The sequence below is a fragment of the Pezoporus occidentalis genome, unplaced genomic scaffold, assembly GCF_034315485.1.
Source record: "Pezoporus occidentalis ecotype Australia unplaced genomic scaffold, CSIRO_AGI_Poc_V1 ctg204, whole genome shotgun sequence".
Taxonomy (NCBI): Eukaryota; Metazoa; Chordata; class Aves; order Psittaciformes; family Psittacidae; genus Pezoporus; species Pezoporus occidentalis.
The window spans coordinates 134,960-157,739 of record NW_026913900.1 but is presented as its reverse complement, the minus strand read 5'-3'; the positions used below and the strand labels follow the sequence as shown (position 1 = coordinate 157,739).

At 38.0% G+C, this 22,780-nt stretch overlaps 1 protein-coding gene across 10 annotated transcripts in view; it reads right to left on the bottom strand.

The window, feature by feature from the left end:
• LDB3 (LIM domain binding 3) overlaps nucleotides 1-22,780 on the bottom strand; it is a 124,782-nt gene that overhangs the window by 54,739 nt on the left and 47,263 nt on the right. For 7 of the 10 annotated variants that reach the window (XM_062618808.1, XM_062618807.1, XM_062618811.1 and 4 more), the window contains exons 4-5: nucleotides 17,915-17,990; nucleotides 10,207-10,613 (exon numbers count right to left, since the gene is read on the bottom strand). In XM_062618808.1, coding sequence (XP_062474792.1) covers nucleotides 10,207-10,613; nucleotides 17,915-17,990 — 483 coding nt within the window. Of the gene's footprint in view, nucleotides 1-1,963; nucleotides 2,168-5,643; nucleotides 5,667-10,206; nucleotides 10,614-17,914; nucleotides 17,991-22,780 lie in introns of all 10 variants that reach the window. The other 3 variants (XM_062618812.1, XM_062618817.1, XM_062618816.1) reach the window with 2 other exon arrangements.

Genomic DNA, 22,780 nt, shown 5'->3' with positions numbered 1-22,780 from the left:
AAATTCCCCTGCACCTGACTGTGTATAAAAATAGGAACATTAGTTTATTCTGGGGCCAGGTGAATGTCAGGCTTAGGAGTCGCATTCCAAAATGAAGGACAAGCTTAAACAGTAGTTTATGTACTGGATCTTGAAGAAAAACTTTTTTGCAGCATTACAGGGGAGAACATAGTCATGGAGTTAGCTGTCTGCAAAGACTAGTGTTCCTCTGGAACTGCCTGATACAAAAGGATTAATGGAAATAATCGCTTCATTTCAAAACCAGCCATGCAATAGGTGGATTCCATGTTCAAAATGAGGATAAGCAGTTAGAACAGAGCTTTTGCTAGTGGCATTCAACACAGCTCTTGCTGTGACTGGTGCAATGACTCAACAGTCCATGAAATCCTATTTTTTATTTGTTATCTATGTATCCATTCATTTAACTCTTTTCAAGATATCTGTATATACCAATATAATTTTTTACCACATTATGATTTATGATTCAAGCCTCTCTAGTTTTTCAGATTCTTTACTTCATAATTTTGCATGTTAAAACAAATCCCTGCCCCTCAGAAAAGTGCTGGTCTTCCAGTTCTAGTTGCACTCATTGGCCTTTTCTCAGTCTATCTGTGATTTTTCTAGAAAGGGCATTTTCTACTCCCCATAGCACAGGGTGTTTTGATCTCTTCCACTGGTGGGAAAAGATTATAACATTTTCCAGTCCAGCAGAGCCACTCCCGTGACTGGAAATGCATTTCAGAGATTCTTTTAATGTGCTGTTTAGAAAATGAAAAGGATCCACATGCTCAGTAGTGCAACTTTATAATCATCTAGCCATTTAAATAGGTAAAACTTTTAAACATTGCTATTCCCATTACAATGTTACAGCATTTAGTAGAAAATGACAATATATCACAAAATGTCTCTCATAATCCATGCCTATGAAAGACACGAACCCTTATAAAGATCACTGATAGAATGAACTTTTTTCACTGTACTTTGCTAATTGGAATGAGTCTACATACCCCTGTGGAGATTCACCAAGTCACGGTCAAAACCAGCTAAAGGTATTGTTTGGAAACCATCATTAGGGAGAGTTGCAATGAACAGAATGACGTTGGTGCAAAAAAAAAAATCAGTGGGGGGAAAAAAGGAATAAAAAAAAAAAAAAAAAGAAAGAAATGGGCAGTGAAAGAGAGAACAAGCAAATACATAAAAGTATCTACCCGTTTAACAGGCCTGCAGCTAACTTACCCAAAAGAAACTATGTCAAAGTGTGTTGCTACACCTGTATTTTGTCACATGAAAAGAAGGAAAGTTCTCTTCAGGGTAGAAAGATACCGAGTAGGAGAGAAACCTGACTACATTCATCGCATATGTAATTTCAGTTTAGTCATTACAACTGAGGATAAGATGATCAGCTAAGATTACCAGAAACATGCATTAGAAAAGCAGGATTAAAGATCAATGGATTTTGCCGCAGCCCAAAGCATATGTGTGAGACACATGCACACTATGTGAACTAGGGCTAGGAATAATACAACGTAACACTCTATTCTGAAGAACAGAAGAGTAGCCAGTACTAAATAAATATTTTGCATTCTTTGTGGATCAATAAAAATTCCATTCCCTTTTTCTGTTGAGTTGTGCATATAATGTAGTTCCTATTACAAAGCACAGTCATCATAAATGAAAATTCATCCAATGTCCTTTATAGAGCGCTAGATATATTTTTGTGGAGTTTACCAGTTCTAGAAAGAATACCAAAAGAGAAATGCTACATTTTCCAACTATCCATCCTTTTAACTTCACAATGATTAAGTGCCCTCAAACACTGTCTAGGCATGATTTGTATTTTTTACATGTAAGATACTCCAAAAGAAAAAAAAATGGTCCAGGAAGAGCTGCTGTGTCATGTGTGCAGGGACTGTTAGACGCATCATGCAGAAAAACACCATTACACACAAGGAAATAACCTTACCCAGCAAATTCTCCACCCTGGGCTTGTGCCTGGCCTGCAATGGCATCCATGATAGCATCTTGGGAATACATGCTGATCGGGGTGTTATACTGGGCGTGAATTATAGTAGCCTTCCCGCCTAGGCCTTTCACCTCAATGGGTTTGTGTGTAGACAGGGCAGAGTCCTTCAGGACATTGGGGTTGAACCGCTCCGTGAACTCCGTGCTGGGTTATGCAAGAGTGAGGGTCGACAGGGAAGGAAGGGGAAGAAAGGAGAAAGGTGTGACAGTTAAGTGAGAGAAAAAAGCACCAAGAGAGGAGTGTGCATGGCTGTTCATGGCGTCTCACCACAAAAGCTTCTGATCAGAGGGTAAGAGACAACATTAAAGTAACAGATAAAAACTGTCTGTGATAGTGGGTGACATTTTTGTGTTGGCTCAAGTATAAAGAGACAAAAAGGTGAAACAGTTGTCACTGTATAAAGGCTCATGACAAATCCTTAAGTATTTATGTGATGCTTACATATATTAAAATTCTATTCTTACATGCATACATACACGTAAGGGTATATAAACATACACACACATATAATCATGCTCATACATACTGCAGAGAATTTCCAGTTTATTCATCCATTCATTCATTCATCCATCCATTCATTCATTCATTCATTCATTCATTCATTCATTCATTCATCCAGAAGGGTCTTACAAAGTGCTACAGAATGCAATGGGGTGAACAGATGACAGGTCATCTATAATTTAGAAGGTTCCGATACTTTCTGTCTGGATTATTAATCATAGTGAAATATAGTACCTGTGCCTTTTAATCTTCAAAGCTTTCCTAACAAAGCCTAAATTAATCTTCCCAAAATGTCAGTACAACCAGCTGTTAAGTGTTGCCAGAGCATGATAAATGCTCAGCCTCAGATCAAAATATCCTACATTGCAATCAACAGAACTGCAGCTGGAAGAGTAGCTCCAGCTCCAGTAGCTCCAGTGGCTCCATTTATAAGGAAGGACACTTATTTGAGAAAATGAGCCATAAGCAAGTTAATCAAAGCTTCCATTGCAACAGAATGAGTCAGACTTCACCTAAAGAGCCCCTGGCTTCCTTGCAGTGCCTACCTGTACATGCCCTAGCCCAAGAGTTAGGACTGACTATTGCCTGAAGTCTCAATGAGCAAGCTAAACCTCAGCTGTCAGTCACTGGAGTAGATGCTCTTCCCCAGCCTATGGGAGATCAGATGAATCTCCGTCTGCTGTTCCTGTCCTGACAGCAGCAGGATGCCAGCAGTATAGATTTTGTATGCTCATGAAACTTGGCAAAACTGATAATTCTGTCCTTTGGGAAATAACGGGTATTTCACAAAGGTTTCATTTTGAACTGAGCAGAAAAGCTGGAAATGGTTATGTGTCTGCCCCCCCAAAATCTGCAAAATCTAATCCCGTTTGATTGAACATTCTTCCTTTTCATTTTGAAACCATTACACCAAAAGTTTATCAGCTAATATAATGTCTTTTTCTGATTTTTTTCCTGTGGCTGAACAGCTTCTCTGGTTGGCAAGGGAACAATACTGTGCCTGTCTGCTGTGGGTTAGCCCCAGAGGATGAGTGTTCAAACTGAACCCTCAACCTGGCATAAAGGAAAAAGGAAAATCAAGTAAAGCTGGCAGCCATCTGATTTAGTTTCCCCAAGATGATCAAAGGTGATGTGCCAGCTCTGAACCCAGCCAGGGGATTCCTCTATGTTTTCAGCCTTTTGTTTGGTGGGATGCCCTGACTGAAGATTGACAGTAAGAAAGATACAGTCACACATCATTCAACATACCTGAGAGAACACTAAAAGCCACATGCTCAAGGAACAAAGACATAAACAAGCACATGCTGCATTACAGCCATAGGCTTTAGTTACATACATCAACATTTTAAGGGAGGGGACTGGGAAACTGCATTATGCATTCAAAGAGTGAAAAATCATCTTTTAAAAATGACGTTTTCACACTTAAAATATCTCTCTGTTCCTCAATCCTGACAATATTATTATTATACTGACATCATCTGTTGGAGGGTAATATGCAGAGACATGCAGGTTGTTATAATCTTGACTTTCCAGCATGCACATGCCTTACTTTAACAACGGTATCTCTTTTCTTCGTAATACCCTAAATGATCACATGATAATTACAAACACACAGGTCCTCAAGATCTTGAATTTAGTGTTCTCTTTTCTCCACACTGTTAGAAGTATGGAAGAGATTCTATACCAAAAATTTGAGAAGACTGAATGAGAAGACAGAGGTTAAATACGGCACTTTTAGAGAACAAAGTTCAAAGCAACTGGTTTCTACAATTAGAAAAATAAAAGCTAGTCATCTTAGAACACCCTATACTTCCCTAACAGTAGCACAGTCATGATTTAGGCTTCCACTTACGGTATTTAAACAATTTCAGTGGTGTCTTTCAAGAGGTTTTAGTCACATTACACATACCAAGGCAAAACTTTCACTAAAGTTAACAGGATTCCCATTAAAAAAAATAAGAGAAAGGCATACAGTGTTTTCAACTGCAGAGTTTTTGTTGTAACTCTGGACATAAACAGAAGAGATGATTAGCGTTTGTAAGAGGTGCTACGCTCTAAGACACACTGGCAGAGGCAAGACCCTAGCGAAAGCTGGAGCACATCTGCAAAATAATTGGGATTTTCCTACTAAGCTACAAAAGGATCAGAAAAAATAAATCCCAAAGCAGGTAAGAATGAAAACACCCCAATGATGTGACTTCTACCTTCTAACGTAAATGTATCACAGTAATTATCAGTGTAAACTGTACAATTTTATCCCTCCAAAGGAGTTACATCATTTGCCTGACATCACACTCACACCTCATTAAAATCAACACAGAAAGCCAGGTCAGTGTGAACGATCTATATTAAATATTATTTCAACTTTATGTATTCTACTACTTCTGACCTCTTGTCAGTTTAAATTTGACATTTATTTAATAAAATTATTTATGCTGAATTTAACGCAGTCTCCAGCAATTTCTGAACAACAATCAGTTCAGAGACAGAAAGCAGGAACTGAGAGACAATCCTCTGCCCCTAGAAAACTAAACATCAAAGCTGAGGACTCTGTCAGTGTTCCTAAATAAAGCAGACCAATCACACTTACAAATCAATAGTTGCTTCTTGTTTGGGTTTACTAAGTTAAATTACTTTTTAGATATTTTCCATATCAGTATCTTATACCAACCTCAAGTTGAATTTTAGTGGAGTGGGACCTTGGAAATTAATTTTGAGGCTAAAAATACATCACTAATAAAACACCAAAAAAGGCTCAGATAAGGTTCTCCAAATCCTGAAGGCCTCAAGACTGCTTAAAGAGTTAGGAAGAATTAAACTCTGGCTGTAGAAATTAAAACATCTGAAACCATTTACAAGAACTGAGCAAGCTCAGATGCTAACTCAATTTGCAGCATTAGAACATCACCAAGAAATGCTGAACACGTGGTGTGCTTAGAAGGGAGCCCCACTGGACACCAGTGGCAGCGCATGATGCTTGCCATGCCAGTAAAAGGTTCTTAAAAATACTTCCACTTGCAAGCAGACACAGCAGGAACACAAGGGATCATGCTACCCCAGAAACGTTCACGCATACAGCACAACACAAATACTTGGAACTAGACAGAAGTGATACTAACTTGGCAGCAGTGTTGGTTATGACCTAAAAGAAGAGAAAGAGAACAAACAACATCAAAACCAACCAGAAAAAGTCAATTGTTTTTAGAGTGCAAAGGGCAAAAGGTATTTACAGAAGCTTACTAAAGGTTTTTCAGACCATCCACAAATAAGAACAAAAAGTAAACGCATGCCTGAAAACCCCAACATGATTAAGAAAGGAAAAAATATAGGGATTATATAGTTGATCCACTGGGACTTAGTAGGGTACCATGGCATTTTGGCTGACCCTTGAACATTATTTTATTGCCATGCATCCTTAAAAGTACTATTCTCAAAGTGTATGGGGAGAGGGAGCAAAGGGAACAAAGAAGCACTTGTTGAGCAAATTATCATTTGAAAATATCAAATGAGTGGTCAGATACTACATATTCAGGGTTGAAATCTTCTCCTGAGGCCACCTTCAAAGTTGGTATTGCAAGATTGACGTTTTTGTCTTTTAAATGCTGGAGAATATCCAAAGAATATATTGGTGAGTGTTTAAAACCTAAAACTAAGGAAAACACCTTTGTATTTAACAAACTATTGGCCTAAATCTGACTTTACCTACATTATGCCAACAGTGGTGCAAGCTGATTAATTTCAGAATAGTCATTTCTAATTTATTCTGTGTGAAAGGAAGCAAGTCTATGCAGTTTGGATACCCGTATCAGGATATTTTATTCCATCTGGTACGTACACAGTATGAAGAAAATCATATGTTTATGCTTCACTGCATGAACAAGAAGTGAGGGTGGCTTGCACAGCAATTCCAAAGAAACCTAATACAAAACTCAACATAAGCCTTACTCAGGCCAAAGCTGGGAGTGATGAACAGCTAGCATGTTCAGACTGTTGCATTACATTATTTGCTAATAACTCTTTCTTTTGGTTGCACAAATAGCATTAACGGGCTGTGACACTGACTTTAACTTAGTTTTCTCAGAGCTTAGAATACCTGTATTTTGCTCATATTCTTGGGTAAAGAGTAATTCATTGTATTTTGCACAAATTAAAGAGGAAGAGAGTCCAGGATCAGTTAATAAACATTTCTTCTTATTTAGCTGCACAGAATGCTGTTGATAGAACTGGGCACTGAATCTTCCAACTTGCTGCTGTAACATTTCTGGATCTGGGATTGATATGAAATACTGGACAACAATGTCATACTGTTAGAGTGACATTTAAAGTGGATTTGTCTCCTTCTGCTTTTGCCTTACAGAACCTTTGAAATTACTGCTTCTTTCTACGTAAAGTCCTTTTGCACTAGCTCATCCAGCTGCCTCTTCCATGATGTAAAACACTCTAATGAGCCAAAGCTGCAGTACAGGCTTTGCACTTTTGCATTCCCATGGAAAAGCAACCACAGACTCTAGGATTCGTGAATGTTGTAACTTTATAAATCCTACATTAAGCCAAATATATCAGTCTGTCCCAGGGGCCAGGAGAGATATATTAGGAACAAGCTGCAGCCTGTAAGCACATCAGTGATCCTATATCCATTTTAGGTATGTGCAGGACAGCTGGGCACTCATTTACAATGAAACATAGTGTAATAGTATCATTTTCTGAAGTGGACTCCATGCCTGCTTTAATCTTCTAATCCAGGTTCTATTAGTCTAAAATAATACTTTAAGGGTAGAACTTCCTTAATTAAAGGAACCACTTTTTTGCATATATGTTCTTATAATGATATAATGATAAAAATCATTATGTGCACACACTAAGAACAGCTCGAAAAATTCACTAAAAATCTCAGTAAAGATTTTTCTAGATGTGAAGAGGCTACTATCGCTTCCTTCAGAAAGAGTAAAGCTTTACTTCCCCTTATGTTCAGTACATGATGAGAAAATTCGCTCCAGTTCAGAGCCACACATTATTTTAGCTTGATTCTAAATACGGACATGTATGAAACACCCAACTTGCTCCTCTCAGAGGTCACACAGTCAGAAGCTAGTAACCCAAGCCACCCGGCACATACCTGTGGGACAGGTATTTACTGCCCTTGACCTACAATGTGAAAAATAACTTACACTGGAATGAAAAAGAACCACGTTACAAGCTATTACTCACTCTTCGTATTTATTAATACTCCCCTTTCCAGGGCTTTCAGCACATCAAGTTCCGCACACTTAACAGGCCACATCTGTTTTTCACCCTGGGCCAGGGTGATAAAGCTTTAGTGTAAAACTGCATCAGAGAATCAGATACTTTGTTATTCTTCATAGATCAAGGAAATAATCTCAAAATTTATTTTACCTTTCTGATAGGATTTTCCAAAGGGTTTAGCTAAGCTTCTAACAGCAATTCACACAATAAAGTTTAAATGATTTGGTGAAAAGGACACCAAATTGGAATATAAAACATCCTTTAAGATCAACCCCAGACCTGAATTTGCTTATAGTGCTAAGTGCATGTTCACGAATGCATAAGAGATTTGGAGCACCATAATTTCACTATCTGTATGCAGCATCTCATGTTGTACTATATGATAAAAACATCCACAACAAAGGGCAGAGATAATTCTGCAGAGCGCACAGTGCTTTCCTTGTGCACTCTTCCATGTATATCCATAATGAGATCAATATTTTCATGGATGATACCAAGTCCCAGGGTAGTTACACGTTCCAGGTTACTCTTCAAAAAGCAGTGAGGAAGATGCCCCTAACTTCATTGGTAACACTCAAGTGGGAGCAGGAATGACAGGATTCTTGAACTCTGAATTTTCTCTGCATGTAAACAGAGATGTACAATTCTCTAACTCTCAGAGGAATTGTCTGAAAAGACACATGTACTTTGTAGCTCTGGGCCCTTTCATGTTTTCAGAATGTTTCTGGGCTGCAGGATAAAGGCTGATTTTTTTTTTTTTTATGGAACAGTTACATGATCTCTCATGAATTTTCTGATTTGTTCATTGGTGCTGCAGATACTACAGGCAGACAGACAGCGACTCCCTGCAATTTTGATCAAAATAAAATATATCTCAGATTTATTCTAAGGTAGACCCTTGCTTTGTAATGCAGTGCACTGCCACAAACATGCACTAACGTGTACGTGTAAAGGAGACATAAACCATGGAAAAGCAGCAAAGTGAAGACAGTGAAGTGTTTTCTGCAGGTTCACCTTTTATGCACCCCAGCAATCACTGTCATATTAATGTCGTCCAATCACAATGCCCTCTGGAATCAAGAGAATGGATGCAGCTGTGTTGTAATTTTGGTAACACAGACAGTCAGAATGCTGAGCCACCCAAAATACAGCCCCTTCACCCTTGCCCTTGCAGATGTTAAGGAGATACGTGAAGATAGTGCAAGAAAGATAGTGAGATCTACTCCCCGGAAACTCTGCATATTGAAATATGTCATTTTCCTCAAGCAAACTGTAAATTAACAAGGAAGCATTCTGAGGTTTATTTTGCTGATCTTGCTTACTAACTGAAATGATTTTCTTTTAAACACTAATTGCTTTTCTTAATTACCCAGTATAAGAAAGGAGGATAGGATTTTTTCAGATAAGTTAATTAAGACTGTTAATGCCAAGCGCTCAAGAGAGTTTCAACAAATCATCTAAACTGCCTGAATCATCGAGAACATGATATATGCTCTGTAATAAGGATAAAATAGCCTTACTTCACTACAACTTAACAACCCCCTGGTTTTACTCTTGCAAAGAGCTTCTGCAGTGGAATCTAACATACCTGAATATATGCATTTGCTATCAGACCTCAAGTGGATTGTCTGAATTTCCTGTTTTTTCTTATACAGCCAAGTCCCTAGTACACTCTTCCCCATATTATAATAAGAAATTTATCTTTATTTTAAATAAACCCAAATAAACAAATTAGAGATTTGTTTGCAAATTAATACATGAAGACAGGAAAAACAGGAAAACTGTTTCACTCTGCTTTTTCTCACATGTCGTAGTTCCAGCTCCCCACTTCACAAATCTACTAGTTGATCTGCAACAGAGTTAACACTGAAAACTTTGACAGCATGGGATCAAACTACCTTGGTAGCACCTAGAAATCATTCCTTGTTTCATACAAGAGCAAAGCTAACAGATGTGAGACCGACAATGTTCAGACCAGAGGATTCAAAAATACTGCAATTTTGACTCATTTTGCATAGGAAGGCAAGAATTACAGCAGACACACCAGCTGACTAGCATGTCAGATTTGCAGTTTCTCTTTAGGAAAGTACTAAAGATCAGATCTGTCTTATAGCAGCTTCTATAATGGCCAGCTGGTTCTACGAGACTACATGCATTAGTCTAAATCGCTAAATGCCAACCCTGAGATGAGTCACAGCGTTCTCCTCATGCTCTGGTGACTATTGCCAATCCATATTGCAATTCAAATACCAAAGACCAAGAGTTATTCTGTAATGGTACTGTGTGTATGTTTTCGGGGGTACTGGAAATTGCAGTGATCATTCCAGATTTTAATCATGATTACCAGACAGATACACAATAGGGTAGGTACTATTACATTCATTTTTCAGCAAATTCATTACTTATTTTAATATTAAATATTTTACCACATTACCTACCCTCTAGGAAGTCCACCTTCCGAAGCCCTTCGGTTGAGACTTAATTTATGCATCTCAGCCATTTCCCTTAGAGTCTCTGCTGAGTAAAGGCCAATAGGGTTGTTATACTGCCTTGCACGGCTCATCTGGTGTACAGGACTATTGCCATCAGTCAATACAGGGCTTAGCTTTGAACCTAGATTACTCTTTGCAGGTGAAATGTCAGGAGTCACAGACTGAGAGGACACGGAAGATCTAACTGTGGTAGTCTTTAAGTAGGAAGAGCTATTTGAAAAGCTGATCTCTTGCTTGTTGAGGTAGCCTGAAAACGTTCCATTGGTTGCTAAAATACTACCCACAGGCCCAGTCGCCGTGTTAGTTAGAGGACTGAAGGTTGTTCTGTTGCCATTGATTTCCCAAGCAGGTTCCTGTAGTAGCAAACATGCAAGCCAAGAAAAGAAAAAAAGAAAACAGCAATCATAGAACACATGCAAAAATAACATATCTGCAATTAATGCTTTCTAAACATATTGATAAGCTTGCAATAAATAGATTGGAGTCAAAGCACCCAACCTTTCAGGGAAGATTTAAACAACGGAAGGCATTGTTTCAAAATAAGGGAAGCAAAACGTACTCAGGCATTTTTTTAACTGGGTTTTAGTTGAAACCAACAAATAAAGCTTAACATTAAAAGAGCATTTGCTACTTGTCAACCTCATAGCAATAGTTTTATATAAAGACAACACTGATCACTAATTGCCAGGATAATTAAGAAATCTTCAAGTCTTGAGGTCAGAATCATTTGAGATAGTATACAAACATAAAAGTCAATGCCATTATTATAAAAAACATGATTGTAAACCACACCATTCTATTTTCCATGAGTACATTTCAAGTTACTGAAGCCCACACACTGCATTGCTTTCATAGGCTCTGGTTCATGCTAATTAGGCCATGCAGCATGGTTAGCAGATAGACCAACAGGACTCGACAACAGGTACTGCTCAACAGACAGGATGCCTCTATTCTGATCATTTCTGCGTAATTTGCACCTGAAGGAATATGTGCATGAGTATGTAGATGATGAGTGTATGATCCCACAGTCATGTCCCAGATAATATTCCTAACTAGGACAGCAGGATGTATTGTCTTAGTGGAAGTCACCGGAATCTCCCACAATAGCTGTACCCATAGAAGTCTATGCTGGTGCTCAGATTAGAAACATTCTACCAAAACCCTATGCTGGAAAAATGAAGTAGTATGCTTTAGTTTCATAAATGATTTGCTATTAATGCAGCTTTGTGAAACCAAAATAAAAGGTAATTATCAAAAAAAGAGAAATACTGCCTTTTCAGCAACACAATGCAGGAAATAAGTTGTGGCACGAGTTCTGAGGAAGTTCATGTAAAACTTCAATATTCACGTTGCCTAAAACACCCTATCACTGCTTCAACTCCTTACCGTGCAACACCATCTAAATCCCTAGGACTGGAGGGCACTCAACACTCTGTGGAAGCACAGAGCTCCCTTATGGTTAAATTGCCTCATTTCACTCAAGCTACTGGCAGCATGTAGTAACCACGGCTCTGTACTTTTTGGAAGTATGGACAATTTTCTCAAAGAGGAATGCAAACTTCACTTTCAGGTGAGCATTTTATTCCTTTACTCTCAGTTATCTTATTCTTTAATGTCTAAAGGTTCAGTGACCGGAACATGAATAGCATGATTCTAATACTAATTAACATCTCTCTAATGACTGCCTTTTGAACATAGCATCCTGAGTGGGGAAACTCATTAGCACATGTTTTAAAATAATGAATCTTATGGTTTCAAAAGCTGTTTCATTTTTCACTGCTGTTTGCCTGTAATTACATGTTTTGGGTGAAAAATATAACCAACAGCTGAGGTACCCAACAAACTATGTGAATGCTTGGCAATTTCTCCAGAGCTATAATATCAATTTGTAATTTATCTCAGAAGCTCCTGGCTCCAGCCTAACTTGGGCTTTTTTGCTACAGGAGAAAGATCACTTCAACCTCTCCCTCTGGACCTAGATTACACTGCAGCCATAACTGGTACCCAGATGCCACAATGCACACTCACAGTTAAGAGGTCCCCCAGTAATGCTGGCAGCATGCTGCAGTCCAGCTCTGGAGAACGGGGACAGGCAGGGGATGTTATCCTGAAGAAGAGCAATACAAGAGCAGGCGGTGGCCTGCAGTGACATTTTGCCTCCTTTGTGCTGGCAACTGCTTCAATCACCATCTTTAACATCTTACACACATGTCCCCCATAGCCTTGCAGGAAACATAGGCCTAAGAGAATAATTTGGCCTCTGATTTTCTACTTTAGCTAGTATTGGTTATTTACTGATATTGATACTAAGGATCACTAGAAAGAGAAATATTTTATATTTTTCTTTTGGCTTTTTCTATATTGCATATTTAAATTTAGGGAGATTACATTTGAAAAATACAGATAATACTGCCAGATTAATTAAAATTAATTGAAAAAAAACCCTAAATGTCTAAGGATACAATTAATCATGACATTAAATACATTTGTTTTGAATCGAAAATGTAAGGCAGATAAAATGAATTGAGAACATTTTTCTTAGGAATAAACAGGAAGAGATTTTAACTGGCATTAATAGCTGCCTGAGGCTGTAGAAATAGATAATCCTAAAAGGATTTTACAGACTATGCCTTCTTAAATAAATACATTTGAATTACATACTTCAGTCATTATACTCTGACATCAACACCAGCAAATAACCAACCATTAAGTGGCCTACTACAAGCTTCCAAGTATTAAACAAACAGAAAACAGGGATTCTCTCTAAAAATATGTTGTAAAAGTGGCACAAATGCACAAGGACATGTTCATAAATTAAGCCACCACTTGTGCAAATGACTTTTACATGCTAGCAGAGAGGGACAAACCAAATATTTAATAAAAAATAAAATACAGAGGCAATAGAGAAGAAAAAGGATATGCAACAGTTATACTTCTTTGTTGCCCTGAGAAGTCTGTGGCTTTTATCTAAGTTAACTGTGGGTTTCTTTTCCATACCCCTTAATAAAAGGACTTGCAAGGGGATCTGATTTTAAAGTATCAGTTTTGACTTCTAATGAGATGAATGCCAGATATTTCCTTAATCCTAATGCATTTTCATAGTTTTGGTAGTACTGGACACTAACAGTAGGCAAAGGGAAAAATGCAGGACTACCATAAAAAAAAAGACTTTGCTCACCTTTATGGCATGAGTGGAATTTTAGTTTCACTGCTTAAACAATTTCTAGTTGTAATACCAGCACGCTGACAACTCAACACTAGAATTCCCAGGAACCCAGCAGCGCCAGGTTAGCATTCTCCATTTTGACTTAATATTCATGGTAGCTTTAAGGTAGTTGCTTTTGCTGTGTTCAGGGGGAAAGGGATGAAACAGGAACTGCTCAGACAGCAGCTGTATAACTTCTGCTAAAGATTCACTACCCAATAATCATCTTATTTACCTCTTCCCTTTTGTGATTGTCAAAGAATCTCTCATTCAGTTTATTCCTAGTGGATATTTTAGGATTATTTTCCTTTCCTCCAGTTCAGTGGCAAAAACAGATCAATGCAGCACTTCTGAACTCATTTCTGAATGTGAAGGTCAACTCTCTACTACTGATCAGCAGTACGGCTTTTAGCATTACATCACATGAAATGCAGCCAACAGCAACAAACGTTCCCCTGCTTCACAACTCTCTTACCCCGTTCTGTTGCGCTCTCTGCGGCTGGAAAAGCAAGCTGACATTTCGAACTATGCAAGTCTGACGCTACCCTTCGGCCGACCAGAAGAGGGGGCTCTGACACTGAGCAATGGGATTCTTCCCTCGAGAAGGATGCTGAGATCTACAGCAATCCCTCACTACGAGAGGAAAATTGCATTTTAATGTCCCACTGTAAAGTCAGTGAATGAGCTCAAAAACTGATAAATGAAGTCTCAGACTGTTGCCTTTCCGAAATATTATTATTCTTTTCTTTATAAACATTCAGTTTCCATGAAAGGCAAATGCTCCTTACGTATCAGGGAAGAGAGAAACAAATTCATATTGGAAAACACACCACCAGTTTTTCAGCTCTTCTTCCTTTAGCAGCTCATGCTCTATTTATCTATGACCGTACAGTCTTTATTCATTTCTAATGAATAATGAATAATGCTATACTAATGAATTTGACCTCCCAACATGCCAAATTATTACCTTAAAAGTTTTACAGAAAGAAGGAAATGGTGGCACCATGACATTAAATGACTGCACAAAGACATCCAACAAACAGCTTTTAGCTCAGCCAGCTCTTCCATAATATGCTTCACTTAAAAAGTCAGTCACTCCTTCATCTCTTTTCTCTTAACCACATAGATTCCCAAATTTGTCAGGAAACAAGTCATAAGCATCATGAGATCCTCACTGGGTCTCTGAAATAACTGTGTTCAGTATTGTTCCATAAACAGGACAACAGAGAGCCATATTTTTAAAATTAAAGAGGCTGCCTTGATACCTTTATGTAAAAGGACAAATGTTAAAGCTATGCTCAGCTGTATAGCTTCTGCTTGACCAAGTTTTGTTCCCCCTGAAAAGCTTCAGGAATTCACCAAGGCTTCGTTTCAATCCTTGGAATCATGCTGACTCTTCTTGTTACTTGAGTGCTTTCAGCATTAGTTATACCCCTTCTTCCAGCTACGCCACACCTATGCAAAAGACTTGACTAAATATTTTGACTAAATCCAAAAGATTTAACTAGACTGAATTAAAACTGTTTCAAGTTTGAGACTAATGTCAGCTAAGGAAATAGTGAAACTGCAAATCATTCCAGTAACAGCCCCACAGCTCATTAACGCCATACCTAGGGTTGTAGAACCTGTATCATCCATAATATTGATCAGCTCAAGGAAGTATGGAGAGAATGGAATGAAATGGAAAGGGATGTCAAAAAAAAAAAAATAAAATAAAAAAATCATGGTGAAGAACTCTGTGGTTTTTCTACCTTCCTTGCACGTTTCTAAAATAATGTATGCTTCGTTTTCTAAGACACAAAGAACCATAACCATAGCAGTCAAAGAAGACATACATGCTTGAAAATTAGTGGAAGCTGCAACTGGATCAGCAACAATGTACAAGGAAAAGTATGGTTTAAACCAGATACTGAACTTGCACATGCAGATTCTTTTAGCTAACACTGCCATGCCTTAACCTTGACTCAGAGAAAGGTGAGAAAAACCTCTCGATGTTTGAGGACAACACTGTCGTGACTGTCTTGTAATGTGGTTTTTTGCCCTTTTTTGAAATGCAATCAATTTCATTTCATGTGACCTGTGAGAGTCTAAACACTGTCAAGCAGTGATGTGGAGGTGACAGCTTCTGCCTACGTGACACAGAATTCTTCATTTCTACAGTGATACTGTTATTAGAAATAACAAAGGGACAAACACAGAAACCTTGATTTTTAAAGTATATTTACTGTAACATACTTTATTGCAACATTCCCAGAGCACTGTCTGTATCAGTAAAGACTTTATATTCCAGATTTTGAGATTTATCCAGTGATTCAATGCTTCATACCCTTCCAAACCACCCTCAAGGAAGAATTTTTCTTCAATTAAAAATTGACTGTTGTCTACTAGCGTATATTAGTGACATAAACGTCACTCCAGCATTCTACTGCTACCTATTCCTCCTGGGCCAAACACCCTGCACTTAAGACTTCTCTTAATACTGCTACTCTCTTTCCCACCATACCTTGTCCTAGATACCACTGTTTTCCTCCAGAAGGGCTCCAGTAAATCTCTTTTCCATTGCAAGTACTACCTGTAGCCCATTCAGAATAGGTGGCCTCCATGTTCCAACTCAAACCACCCTATGGTTCTGTGATTCCTAAACACTGATGCGCACGATTCTCAAGTGTGAGAAAAAATGCTCCTGAAAAAACGTTGAGTTCCTTAATCCTCATCTCTCTCTGAAGGGTTAAAATAAGAAATGTAAAGTGACTTTATAGCTTTCATGCCAAAGGCGCTTTTAGGACCTTTAGAAAAAAACCTGCAGTGAGTGAAATTAACTTTTCTATAGGGTAGGTAGTTATGGGAGAAAACTGTTTTGTGTGGTAAACAGCTTTAAATACATATGGCAGTAATTTTAAAATTGACACTTGCCAGGGAAGAAATGCACCCGATCGATAGAGAGTCATGAAAATCTCATGTTATAGAAACCTGTGTGCCTGTGGTGGAAGTAGGGTAATTGTCATACCCGCACAGGTGCTACCGAGGGTCTCAAAAGATAACTGTCAGTCTTGTGCTGGTGAATTACTCTGAATAAACATGTCTACTTGTTGCATTGAAAACTAACAGCATTCTGTGTAGTTCGTGAGGGAAAATAAGTACTCTCTCCCCCTTCCGCTATCTATTACTTTGCTGGTGCAGCTGAACTCCAGTCTAACTGGAAGAATGATCCATTGTTTTTCTTTTAGGAACTTCAAAGTACTGTTCGGTGACTCTTCCAATAACTTCCTCCAAGCTAACTTTTATAAAATCAAGATAGAAGGAGGAACAACTCTGAGCAAGATCAATTATTAATTTCATTTCCTCTGGACAAAAAGTTTAGTAGGTCCAGAGGAAAAAAAAATATTATTCCTTCCTCAACTAATAAACAGCCAGACAGGTTCATTTCAAATTTGAGAGAATAAAATTGAATCAAATTTATCTGCCCAAGTGTGTTCTCTTCTGCTATTTTGCCCAGATTTGTAAACTTGGTTACAGGGATGATGTTATCTTCTGAGCTTTGAATGTGGAAAACACGTTTTTCATAAAAATGACTTAAAATTGTATCTATGGAAGTCAGAACTGCCAAAACTAGTAGAACATCACCTAATTCCCCATGTATTTTGATCTTCAGTATTTCTTATTTACACAACATGTCAGGGATGACACTGGCATTCACAGAAGGGATAAAGTTGCAGAAATGGAGATTTCCCCCTCTCCCATTTATCTAATTAAATGCATCAGCAATAGAAATGTCCTACGCAGCGCTTGAGCCTAAGGATACATAACATCTTTCAGGTACCCTTGCTCCCCAGTGCTGCCCAAAGATACAGATGATGAGTTACCAGGTGCAGTCAATGAATGCTATTTATTCTGATACAAACATTTATTTTATGGAAGATGACAAGATTTGACAACAGAAACCAAGCCATCCAGTTCCTCTGCCACCGTTATTCATTAAATTGACTTATTCTCTTTATTTTTCATTCCCGTGTCTTTTGAATAATGTGACAAGAATACAATATGATGCAAGCTTCCAAATGCCTTAATGTTCTCATTCCAAATCAGCATCTTTCCAGTTGTAGTCAGGACTTCAACACGCTCACGTACAGTCTAATGTTTTTTTCCCCAATAATCTGCAAAAGCAAATTTTGAGAAGCTTTGGTAGCCTCTTGCAGCCCAGATGAAAACAAGCTGCTCAGAATGGATTAGACCAGGTAACATCAGAGGACAGCTGGATGCTTTGGTTCTGCTAATCAGAAATTAACAACATACAGATCACATTGCATTATGACAGCTTTGCTGACTGTGCATTCATTCAATGCTTACTTATTTGGGGTGGGCAAAAGCTATTTCCTGTAGTAAGTATTTACCTTCACCATGGCGGATAAAAATGGTATCAACTTTGGCTGAAGAGAAATTGTCACATACCTTCTGGTGGGGAATTACAGCCTTGGGAGTATCAATTCTGGGTGCTGTGGTTGAAATTGGCACTGGACGTTTAGATCTAGGGATAACCCCCCCAAAAAAAAAGAAAAAAAAAAGAAAAGAAAAAATAGGTTAGCAATCTGGACTCCTATTTTTCAGCTCTCATTTAATGCAAAATGATGAAAAGCCACCAGCTAAAGAAGCATTCTCTGATGCAGGAGATAATCCCTTTTCCAGTACCCTGTGACAAACTGCATCTTCACAGATGACACTCAGCCACAACTAGATAAATATAGGTTTGGGCAGTATTCTGGAAAAAAGGACTTTCAAAATGCAGAGACTAAACTTTGGTACTGAGGCATCTCAAGATCAACTCCTCAAAAGTTTATTATTTAAATAGCTTAGGTTGTATAGCAATTGCCATAAGTTAAACCTCTCTGCAGGAAGAAACTGAGCTTCATTTCAGACAGTTTAGTATAGTTTTAAAAAGGAGCAGATCACTACTGAATTAACAACATTCCACTCCAAATGCCTGCCCTTCACCTGTATTTGACAAATATACATACACAAGCATTTAAAAACCAAAAGCTAACTCAACTAAAATGCTTTCAAAACACACAGCTTGCCCTTTCATTGGAACATAACATAGAAAGCACAGAGATAAATCCTGACTGAAGCACTCTAGGATGCTCAGGTAAGTGAAGATACATTTCTGGGAGGTGTTGCGAGAAGCTACATAGCTCTGAACATCCCCCTGAAGCCTTTCCAGTACACATGGGATCACCAGAGAAAATGAAATGAAAAATGCAAAAATAGTTAAACAAAAGAATCAGAATCATGTAAGTAATATCCCATTGTCAACCTACAGATCAGGATTATGCCTAGAATTCTCACCTTTCAAAGTACATTTCAAAATTAGGGCAGGTACCAAACCAAAATACAAATTCTTAAAAGCATGCAAAATCAAGTGGAAGTGACTGAGGTATTCAGAACTGTTTGCTTTAGAGAGATGAGTAAGGGAAGACAATACCAAGGTTTAGAAAATAATGAATGGCAGAAAAGGGGAAGTAAAGCTACGTTCCTGGACATTCAGTGAAATTAAAAAGACAACACACATAAAATTGATAAAGGCAAAAACTTTTTCCTAGAGTACTTGATTAACCCGAAGTGAAACTGTTACAAGACACCACTGAGACTACGAGAACAGCAGGATATTAGAAAGGATTAGATATTTATACTTGCAAGAAAAAGCCCAACAGCTGCTGTACCTTGGGTAAAAATAAGTAGCCATACAGACACTCATTTGTTATGGCACAACTTAGAAGACCAGTAGTGGAAGAGCATTATTTCCTTACTGAAGGCTGTATTGTACTTTCCTTTGAAACACTTCCCAGTGGCATCTATCAGATAATAAAGCTAAGCTAGACAAAAACTGGGCTCATCCACAGTGGCAATCCCTGCATTAATACCTAGCTCCACACTGAGCTGTGTGTTTAGCTTTAGCTGCCACATCTGTAATATTTCCATAAGCAAGAGTAAACAAACAAACAAACAAAAAACTAGGAAAAAGGAGTAATCCTTACAGGAACTGTATGATTTCCATATAGAAAATATAGAAGTTACACTACTTTGAGAGCTGAAAACAGATGATGCAATAGATGCTTACCTCATAATGAGATACTGTGAAAGTGAACGGTTTAAGGAGCAATGAAAACTGGAGTTTTGTTTAACAATAGATAATTATCCTATGAAATTCATTGACAGAGTATTCCTGAAGCAAGAAGCTAGAAAACTGTAAAAGGCACTAATGCTGATATTCACAGCTGGAATCTATCACAATATACTCCCTAAGATATAATTATCTGAGAAACATATACCTTTAAGTTCTAAGAACAAGAGTTAACCACTAACTGCCTAGAACAAAATTTCCTCAGGCATGTTACCGACTGATCTTCACTCAGGAGAGAGTGCTGTACCCTTCCTCCAACCATTTCAGCTTAAAAAGAGAAACAATAAGTTATATTCATGCACATGTATCATGAAAGACAGCAAAAAAAGGAAAAGAAAACAATCAGCTGCACTCCAGAACAAAATCAGAATTGCCAAAAACTGACTGGCAATTTATGAACAAAGATGTAAGTGGAGATTCTGATCATCCTTCCACTGGTGTCATTTCTGGGTACACCCAGTTATTTCTCTGAAGTTACATGGGTGAACCTGGGCTGTGCAGAGTACACATTAAGTGTACCCCTTGCTCTGCTCACTGATTATGAATTTTAGTGCCAAAGTTGCTCAGCACTGTAAATGTCACTTGTCATGTACAGAGGTATAGCAAACAACCACATACTGCATGTTTGACTCATATTTGGAAAACACTGGTATTGCAGCAGAGGAATTTATTTACCAAACTACTCCATCACTTCGGTTGTTTATTGTATGTCTATTTTCTATCACTCATTACCTGACAGGAGAAGATGATGTTAAAAAGCTGTATTTCTTCCACATTACTGATAAGCTACATCTGTCATTCACAGTGCTATCCAACCAAGATATTTATTTCACACTGACTCTGAGGTTTCAAGATGCTACTTTAAAACAATGAGTTTCCTACATAACTCAGCCCTGCATGTTTACAGCTTTGAGATTTAAAAACAGAATGATGAGACTTGCTAGATTTAGCAGTCTTGAAACAGCGAAAAGGGCAGAAGAGGTGAAGTCAATTTGTGGAGTGAAAGTGTATGCCCTTACAGAATAAAGTGATTATTTACATAAAGGCCATTACTCCTCTGGGAAAAGTATCTGCAAGTTCAGGTCAATTTTTTCCTCCCTCTTTTGCTAGATGCAACACAAGTTTGCTTTTCAGCTGATGATGGTGCTGTTGTAAATGTGTGTGTCCAGATTTACATCTTAATCCATTGATTACAAAATTATTTTATTCCAAACCTTCAGGGAATGCATTTGCTTAGCAGGGCTATGAGGAAGATGAAAGTCCAAATCTCACAAACAACAGTGACAATTTTAGATTTGATATTGAAATGTTCTATCAAGATTGGTTTTGTCATTGCAATTGGATTTCAACTGTTAGACATTTTCTCCTATATTTTCAAAGTAAAAAATAGAAGCAAAAACCTCATTTAAAAATGAAAACTCAGAACAGTTTTAATGATGAACAAATACATTGTTCTGGTATTAATTCTCCTCCTTTCCACAGATATACCTTCCCTCTTTCTCAACACTGGTTCTCTTTCTTAGTGATGTTCCAAACCAAGATAGATGTAGTTTTGCAAAGCAGATCAATTTGACAGCACTGCTGATATGGCTGTCAAAATTTCTACTTATTCCCACCTATATAAATATACCTTGACTTGAAGAGCACTTCGATCTGCACTCACAACAGAGGTTCATTTGAAGTCAACTGCATCAAGAGGAGCTGCATGTCCCAGGAAGGGCTGCCAGAAAGTTCTGTAATGCACTATCAGTTTAACCCATGTCCTCAGGGGAGCACAATACTGTGCTTGAAGAGAGGTAACATGATCTAAGAGATAATAGCTCTCTTCCGTCTTCATGTGGCTTTTTCATATTTTGTATCTTCATCAGTCAGTGTCTTTCTAATTCTCAGGACAGCTAAAATAAGCATTTCTTCTCTTACATTAAGATTTTCCTTTCATTTTAATACATATGAGCACTTATTTAGACCTTGTTGAGCATCTTAATAATGTTATCTTAATATTTCAACCACTAGAAAATGAAATTACTTGTCACCTAATTGAAACCAAGTCATTCGGGAGTGGAGCAGGTAAGCACGTAGCAGGATGCAAAACAACAGAGCATGTAGAATTGGGCTTTTGCTATGTATCTATTTTAATGCAATAATATCCCTGACCATTTGGCAGGGGTGATGGGGGTAAAAGGCATAGAAGGGACAGACTAAATATTACACATGGTTATCAATTTGAGGTGTCCATTTAATAAGTGATAAGATCAGTAATCTGTCACTTAAATCTTCAGCGAATTAAGTAGCCAAACAGAAGCTGCTTCTTGTTTGTAAGTCTTGCACAGAAAATCTTGAGTCTTGTGATGCCATGGTTTAATTCTCTAAGCCCTGCCTGGGACATCAGCAAGCACTTGTCTTAGTGATTCCCATGAGAGTCACAGACAAAACCCAGAAACACTTGATGGTATTTAAAATGCAACTGTGATCACTTTGGGGCTAGGATGAGACCTACTTTCCCTCTCAGATTATCATCTGTGCCTGCAAGAAAACTGGGAAAGTATTTCCATCAGCAGTTTTGCTCTCTATATGTTAACGGTGAATGCAAATATTAACACTTAGCTGGATGACTGATTTCTTAATTATTTCCCTGCATTGTGCTGCACTCAGATAATAAAGATTCAGCACCTGTATGTAACCTACCATACCCTGGTCTTGAGATGTGACTCAGCCGTGCCCAGTAAACATAATAAATAACAATTTTTAAGAATGCAGGTACAGACTTCAGAGCAGCACTGGGGACTGCTGTAGAGCATCACCCTAAAGAGACAGCTCTCGAATCAGGGAATCACAACATTCAAAGATATGATGATTCACAGAAAAATAACATAGAGCTTTGTAACTGCCTTTTGCTCATACAGAGGAGTTCAAGCGTTGCCCAAATCTAGATTTCTATACTACGCAGATTAATTCTATTCTTTCCCTTGCCACTCAACATCTTCAAAAATCAAAAGCTTAACTCAGGATAATTTGAGCATCCTGACCACAAATTACTTTCTTTAGTTTCCCAAAGATGTTAATGAAACATATTTACTCAGCTGATTTTACTGTAACTCCTCTTAGTTGGGATGTGCACCTTATTGCCACATAGCTTTTAG